At 35.5% G+C, this 8,169-nt stretch overlaps 1 protein-coding gene across 1 annotated transcript; it reads left to right on the top strand.

Moving 5' to 3' along the window:
• The first annotated feature begins 2,812 nt into the window (after positions 1-2,812).
• Positions 2,813-5,682, top strand: LOC123873308. Its single transcript, XM_045918115.1, has 5 exons — positions 2,813-2,868; positions 3,610-3,696; positions 4,077-4,274; positions 4,856-4,985; positions 5,378-5,682. Exons 2-5 carry the CDS (start codon positions 3,616-3,618, stop codon positions 5,446-5,448), a joined length of 480 nt encoding a protein of 159 aa, XP_045774071.1. The 5' UTR covers positions 2,813-2,868; positions 3,610-3,615; the 3' UTR covers positions 5,449-5,682.
• The last annotated feature ends 2,487 nt before the right edge of the window (positions 5,683-8,169 follow it).

The raw sequence follows: 8,169 nt of genomic DNA, 5'->3' as shown, positions 1-8,169 counted from the left end.
TTCAGTCTTCTCCTCAACCTGTAGAGCTATCGAGGCTATAATTCCAGGCATTACCATAATCATAATCATTAATTTTGCCAGAATATAAAATTATTATTTACTTAGGCCTTAATAAATAATTAATCAACCACATATTCTGACAAGAATGGCGTGCAAAATTATTTTAAAATTTTTTTCCAGTCCCGAAAACACTAAAGTTGTGACGCTACAATTTTAGTTTAGTTTTCGCATTAATCAACTTAAAAAAAACTTAAAAATTTACATACAAATCTCTGAGCCCCTGTAATTTTAAAACTACATATTTTTGGAAAAATCTAAAACACCACAGACACAGATATTAGTTTCTAGAATATGTCTGCAAAATATCATGGACTTTGGTTGCTTGATATTCAAATGAAACTGGAACTACGATTGTATGAAGCGAGTGACGGAGAGAGTCCTGTTAAACAGTCTAGTTGGTTATCTTTCACTCACAGCAGTGCCAGTGGCAAAACTCAGAGGCGTAGCGTGCACCAATATATAGACGATCAGCATAATCATCAGACATAACGGACCCCTCATGAATTAATACCTAATTGTACCCACCTAGTTTAAAATAATTCATTAAGTTTTCGCCATTTGTTAATTATAAGATCATTGCTTTTTTTATTTTAAATAAATTCTTCTAATAAAACTCATGTCGTTTTATTTATTTTTCACTTCTGACAGTTTTATTGAATCGGGGAAAAAAATCATGCTATTTATTTTCGACTAAGAACGAATTTTGGTAATTTAAAACCCTGTAAAAATCTTTTGTTTTCCGAAATTAAAAATATTCCATGACCATTCCGGAACCGAAGCTATCTTTGTGGCTTTTTTCAAAATCCAGTTAGCACTTTAGTTAGTTGGAAAAATTATCACACTAGTTAGATGATGTCCGTGACTTCATAATATCTAAATGGCTAATAAAAAATGTGTTTGTTTGTTGGTTTATCGTCCAGTTACGCCGCAATGGACCAACGTGATTTCAGGTAGTTTACGGTAGTTTTTGTTACAGAAAATCCACGCGAATTCGCGAATATCAGCTAATTATAATATAAAAAAAAAATATATAATTAAATAAATTACAGACATACCTAACTACTAACGGTCCTTATGGGTAGGTTTATATATCTTTATTGGAAAACATGGCCAGAAAATTATACGTTACAGTAAAAATAGATTTATTCCTGGCCCTCTAGCGGAAAACATAGAAGCGAAAGTCTAAAACGGGCATTTACGCAAACGTTGGAGTTTCGGGAGTCATTGATTAAAACTCCCGCCTTCCTGACGCCGGAGTGAGGCAATGAATACAAGAATTTACAGATGTGTCACTATAAGCAATTCTACCTCTCCTTTCTCTTAACTCCCTTCCAGCACCAGTTTCCCTTACGATTTTAATATAGGTACATTTAAGTCAAGGGTGAATACTGAATAGGCATTTTTTAGGCAAGCGCGCTCCATCTTAGGCTGCATCAGTATATGCAGCAGGTCTGATTGCAACCAAGCGCTAGTCTACAAATTAAAAAAAAACACTCATGACAGAGTAGTCGTGGTCACTACGAAGACAGACACCACGAGAAACTCTCGGTTTGATCCTGAATTTGATATGTCAAATATTAGCCTATGGTGACGTGAATCATACAAAAATAACGCTATAATAGGGCTACTAGCGTCAAATGTACTATCATTTGACCACCATTTGACGCCTGCCAGTGACGTCGATGTCTCGACGTTTTGTTAGATGTTCCATAACTGTCGTGAAGTGTGACAAAGTGGTCTTCGGGGACAGATGTCATGCGCTTCACGAGCGTTCACCACTTCCCCCTGCTGGCCAGTAGCCTGGTACACTCGTAGATGGAGACTTAATTTGGTCGGTCCATCGAATGGGCGACCATCCTCGCTTTGTGGCACCTTGCCTGTAGCTACAAACATTCACCATAAGCAAGATCACAAAATGTTGTCACTATAACAATTAGACTTATTAGTTAGACAATTAGAATTTAAGCAATAAAAACTGTTAGTTTTATTGCTTTAATTAACGTCGCGACTCGTTGGTCTATGAGCTTTTTGGTAGAGCTAATAAGCTAACAACTATTTAGGTCATAACAATGACCTAAATTCTTTGAGAGCTAGTAATAATTAGATGGATGCCTATTCACTCCATCCTTGGAGATACGTGGTAGGAAACAGGAATGCCGGAAAGGCATTTAATTAGCGTTTCGTGACAGAAACGTTTTGCAGAAACGTTTGAACCAAGTAGATTGGATGTCGATCACACAAAGGATGCCAGGAGTTCATCGTTTCTCGCTGTTCTATGGTAGGATTGTAAAGAAGGAACACGATACCTAGTGAAGTTCTTGAGCACACTCTCCACAAATGTAAATTAAAAATGTATAACACCCCCGACAAGTGAAGGTTTCAGTAACTAGAAAAGAGCTTATAACTTTCAAACGGCTGAACCGATTTTCTTGGATTATAGCTAAGAACACTCTCAATCAAGCCACCTTTCAAACAAAAAAACTAAATTAAAATCGGTTCATTAGTTTAGGAGCTACAATGCCACATACAGATACAAAGATACACACGTCAAACTTATAACACCTCCTCTTTTAGGGTCGGGGGTTAAAAATAAGACCTTATATCCGATAAAAGGCCGAAAAGTAAGTTTTGTTGCAAATAGTTAAACATGAGATTCTGCTAGGTAAATATGAAAAGGCGGTTCTGCGAAATATTCTTTGCCGCTTTAGGGGATGTTTTCGGCCTTCTTCTAAAGTACCTAGTTACTGTGTCTCCATCCCAGTGTTCGGTGCTACGTAGTTCTTGTTTAAGGAAATTATAGTTCATTGAGTAAGTACCTACTAATTACTTATACCTACGTAGCTACCTACGTAAGTATTAATTACGTATATATTGTAACTTATAAGGTAAAATTTATTAGTTTGTGAGGTGAGTTTGTACGTATAGATTAATCTCCGGAACTGTGTAACGATTCTGAAAATTCTTTAGCTAAGTACATTATAATACATATTATACTAAACAGGTTTCCTGTTATTTTAAGTTTTGATTTTATTTCTTCCGAGTTTTTGCTGGTTCTTCTCGGTAGGAACGGCATTCCTAACCAGTGGTAGGTAGATTATATTTTGACGATTCAAAAGCATTTGTGGAAAGTTTATTTCAATAAAAATCTATTTTCTATTCTATTCTAATCGTATTTCGTGTAGCGATTAGGTCAGTTTAAATAAATACTTATAGAGTTGATAGGCTATCGTCCTCCTACTCAGTGGTTCGGAGTTCGATCTCGGGCCTGCATCTCTAACATTTCGGCATCGTAGCTCCTAAACTAATGAACCGATTTTAATTTTTTTTTTGTTAGAAAGGTGGCTTGATCGAGAGTGTTCTTAGCTATAATCTAAGAAAATCGGTTCAGCCGTTTGAAAGTTATCAGCTCTTTTCTAGTTACTGTAACCTTCACTTGTCGGGAGTGTTATAAATTTTTAATTTACACTTGTTAGTGTTTGTCGTTATTGAAATTGGTTTTTTTTTTTTTTTTTGTTTTTTTTTTTAATATTACCTATTCCATAATTTCAGTTCACCATGGGGCTGCCTCAACTAGACACCTGTTGTTTTGTCCTCGACTTGAAAACTGGGAATATTATCATGGGATGTATAAACGCGGTTGGTATCAATTTCTAGTACAATTAATTCATTGCATGTAAAAATACCTCTAAATGAAATTGTGTGTGTGCGCGTGTGTGCGCGCGTTGTTTGTGTGCCCGCGACTTCATCCGCGTGGATTTACGTTTTTCAAAATCCCGCGGGAACTCTTTGATTTTCCGAGATAAAAAGTAGCCTATGTGTTAATTTAGGGTATAATCTATCTCCATTCCAAATTTCAACCAAATCTGTCCAGTAGTTTTTGCGTGATTGAGTAACAAACATCCAAACATCCACGTTTTCACATTCTTATTAGGATTTGGATTAGGATATTAGGATTAGGATATAGGATAGGATTAGTGTGATAGTGTGATTATGATTACTATTCACAATGTTTTCAGGTGCTCTCATTCGTGATGTTCGTAATTATGGTGGTGGTGGCGTGCACGCTGGAACCTATCAAGGAATTAGCGGCGGAAGAGCAGGACTTTGACGCCGAAGCTGCCTTCACCGGCCTCTACGCGATGTCGATCATTCTGTGTCTTATGTTCCTTGCCAAGTTCTGCTTCGATGTGTTCTTCGTTTATGGTGTTCTAGCGGTGAGACAAGTTTTTATATAGTCTCTTTTTTTATTCATAAGGCATTTTGGGCATTGTACTGATACGCTATCGAAGAAAAATGAGGAAACCTACATGCCTGAGGGTTCTGCATAATGTTCTCGAAGGTGTAGATATAAGGTCTGCCAATTAACACTTGGCTATCATGAATTATGGCCAAACCCCTTCTCATTATAAGACCGATCTCAGCAATGAATTGAGATTCTGTGCCTTATGTTCCTCGCCAAGTTCTGCTTGGATGTGTTCTTCTTTATGGTGTGCTAGAGGTGAGTTCATTTACTTTTTAGGGTTCCGTACACCCTCTACCAGAAACTTTAACAATTTCACTATTAAATTTTAAGGGTGTCTGGTAAGGGTTGCCATGATACTAGACGGCTGGCAATGCATGACGTGATTTCTAATACTGTTCCCAAGAAAATATAAAAAATTACACTTTATACTTTAATGAAAGATTTTATACACCTTTGTTAAGTACGTCTGCCCAAGCCACGATGATCCAAATCTGTTCGTTGTGATCGATCTGATTTGTATGTTTTATTACTAGGGTTTTTCTTACTTTTCAGGAGCGTGCTGGTGTCATAAGGGCGTACTTCATAATGTGGGTGGTGTTTTTCCTCCTGTCCATGTTCACTTTCTTCCTGAACGCTCCACACTACAGCGCTGGGCACATTTGCATGGAAGTCTTTTATATTGGTCAGTATTTGTAACAACTTTTTTAATAACTACAACGGTGCGAGTTTCAAGACTTTCAGGCTTTTTCAAACATATATTCAAAATTGGACTATTTTGGAATAAAAATAAATGTAGGCATGGTACAGATTGCTTTACATCTCTGCATTAACTGCTTTATTACGTACTAGCGACCCGCCCCGGCTTCATCCGGTGCCTTAAATAAAATATAGGCTATGCCACTCAAGAAGAATGTACCTGTCTATTGGTGTAAGAATTTTTAAAATCGCTCCAGTAGTTCCAGAGATCACTACTTAAAAACAAACTTACAAGCTTTACATCTTTATAATATTAGTATGTAGAGCACGCATATTTTGCTTATTTATTTGCCCTAAAATAAATGTTTTATTTTTCAGGTCTCAATATTTATGCAATTCTGATAAGTCACAGTTTCTACAAGCTATTAAATAGTCGAGAAGAAGTTTAAAATCCTAGATTAATATTTCTAATTCTGTTCTTTTTTTTTTTTTGACTGACATGAGTCCGATCTTGCTCCGATCTTACGAGTATTTGCGTTGCATTGATGACTCCTGGCTCATAATATTATCATAGTTACAATTCTTCTACAAAAAAGAAGCAAGATTCAATCAGCGAGAAGAATCATATAAGATTTTCCCCTGTGGAATAATATTCTTCTTTGAATTCATACTGGTATATTAAACCAGTAGGTATATAAAATACACATAAAAATATTTTTCAAAACTCATAAAACTGTAAGTACCTACCTATATCTGTGATAGAATAATTAATATTTAACAATGTTATTAAATTATATAGAGACATTATAAATTATTATTATCTAGATATAAAAGTTGTTTACTACAAGTGATTATAGTTAATCAAGCTAAAGTCAATACTAAATACCTATTCAATAGTTGTTAATATCTTTATTTTACAAAAATTGTAGACGAAATTGTGTTTCAATAATATAAACAGTAGGTAAATAGTATTAATTTACTGGCATACCAAATCATAAAAACAAAATGATTATTTTATTTATTTATTTATTATTATTGACATTAAAAAATATACAGAGAGTTTTTGTTACATTCAGCGCCACAAAAACCACAGTTGGTTTTACCGGGCACTAAGCTTATTAATTATAGCTATACAATAAAAATAAAATTAAATCTACATAATGTTATTATTAAATTACCTAAAGCAAAGTTTGGAAATACATATATAAGTAATAATGTTTATTTTAAAATGACGTTATATACCGTATAAAAACGAACCTAATTACTGTAGTCAATTATTAATTATGTACTATTATTGTGTTGAATACCTACCTAGTTTTGCCTTATAACAATGTGTTATTAATTATTTTTTGTATGAAAGACATTTAAATATCAAATCAAGTAGCCTAATAGTAATTTTTTTAAAACAAATAAATATATTTTAAGTAAGTAATAATTTGTTTTAAGGATTTTTTAATGGTGCCCTACCCTTTGATACAAAGATCTCAATGGAATTGTATTATTTGTTTTGTTATTGTATTTTGTAAATTTAATCACTGTTTTACTTAAATAAAATATATAATTAAGTGTTAAAAAGAATTTTTTCCTTTTATACCCATCCGTTTACCTTTTTCTTGTTTGCGTTTATAATATCTAGTGCATATTATTGTTTTGACTGCCTTTGACTAAAATCAAACGTAAATCCTAAACCTAGTAATTAATGAGTAGGTATGACTGATGATGCAGCCTTGCCTAGCGCACCTGCAAAATACCTATCCAAAGACATTTTATACTATAAGTCTATCTTCTCAGAGAAACTAAGGAGAAATGCAGTCGTGGGTTCTGTTCAAGAAATTTTAAATTTTTTACCTTATATAACACTAGCTTCTCCTTTCAGCAAAGGTTACCTGGTAGAGATTGCTCTAAGCAATAAGGCCGCCTTTGCACACAATTGTTTTTTCTGTTTTCTTCTTTCTGTGTTGTGTTCTTTACATGTGTTTTTGTGTGCAATAAAGTGTTCTATCTATCTATCTATCTACTTTTGGTAAGTACATTTTGTACTATGAGTTATGACGACTTCGAATAAAAGTGTACGAATTAGGTGAGCCGGAAGTTCAATTTGGCACGCTCTGTGAATATACGAGAGCGCAGATTACCGAGGAAGGGATTCGCAAGAATATAATTACACCCGTCCCGGCTCATTCGCAGGGATAGTCAAAACTCAAAGCAAAGTATCACACTACTATTATAAAGGCGAAAGTTTGTGTGTATGTGTGTTTGTATGTTTGTTACTTCTTCACGCAAAAACCACTGGACGGATTTGGCTCAAATTCGGATTGGAGATAGATAATATTCTGGATTAGCACATAGGCTACTTTTTATCCCGGAAATCCAAAGTGTTCCTACGGGATTTTGAAAAACCTTAATCCACGCGGACCGAGTCGCGGGCGTCAGCTAGTCAAAATATGATTGCGATATGAGTGATCCAATGTGAGTGTGAGTATTGTGAGTTTTAATCATAAAAAATAGAGAAGAATTACTTTTCTCTTTTCTTAAAAAACGAGAGTCAGCGAAGCATGAAGTGAAGGAACGTTCTCTTTTTCTATTTTATTTTATTCAGATACAAGTTAGCCCTTGACTGCAATCTCCTTTGGTCTCTACACGGCATCGTACCGGAACGCTAAATCACTTGGCGGCACGGCTTTGCCAGTAGGGTGGTAACTAGCCACGGCCAAAGTCTTCTACCCGACCAGACAGGAGATTTACAAATTTTAACACTCCAGGCCCAGCCGGGAATGAACCCGGGACCGCCTTATAGACAACAGCGCTTACCACTGTTCCAGGGAGATCGTTCTCTAAACAATAAAGCATCAAGGACCCTACTCCAAATATAGCTCTAGCCAAATAAACTACTTGACCAACGTCCGGCCAATTATGATTGAGTGTTGTAAATTATTATAGTCTAAGAACTTGAAGGGACTTCGTCTGTGTTGGCGTTCGTTGGCGCGCGTGCTCTGCCTTTTTTAACTGACTTCGAAAAAAGGAGGAGGTTCTCAATTCGTCGGGATCTTTTTTGTTAGAAAGTGTTTTTTTTTTGTTAGAAGTGGCCGGGTTTTGTGTTTTACTGGTGTATTTGGTGGTGGAACTGACTGGGAAGTGCGCTAAAGGGGTACCGCTCGTGTGTCGGCACA

The sequence above is a fragment of the Maniola jurtina genome, chromosome 16, assembly GCF_905333055.1.
Source record: "Maniola jurtina chromosome 16, ilManJurt1.1, whole genome shotgun sequence".
Taxonomy (NCBI): domain Eukaryota; kingdom Metazoa; phylum Arthropoda; class Insecta; order Lepidoptera; family Nymphalidae; genus Maniola; species Maniola jurtina.
Note: the sequence above shows the minus strand (reverse complement) of the source record. Positions and strands in the feature narration are given on the sequence as shown.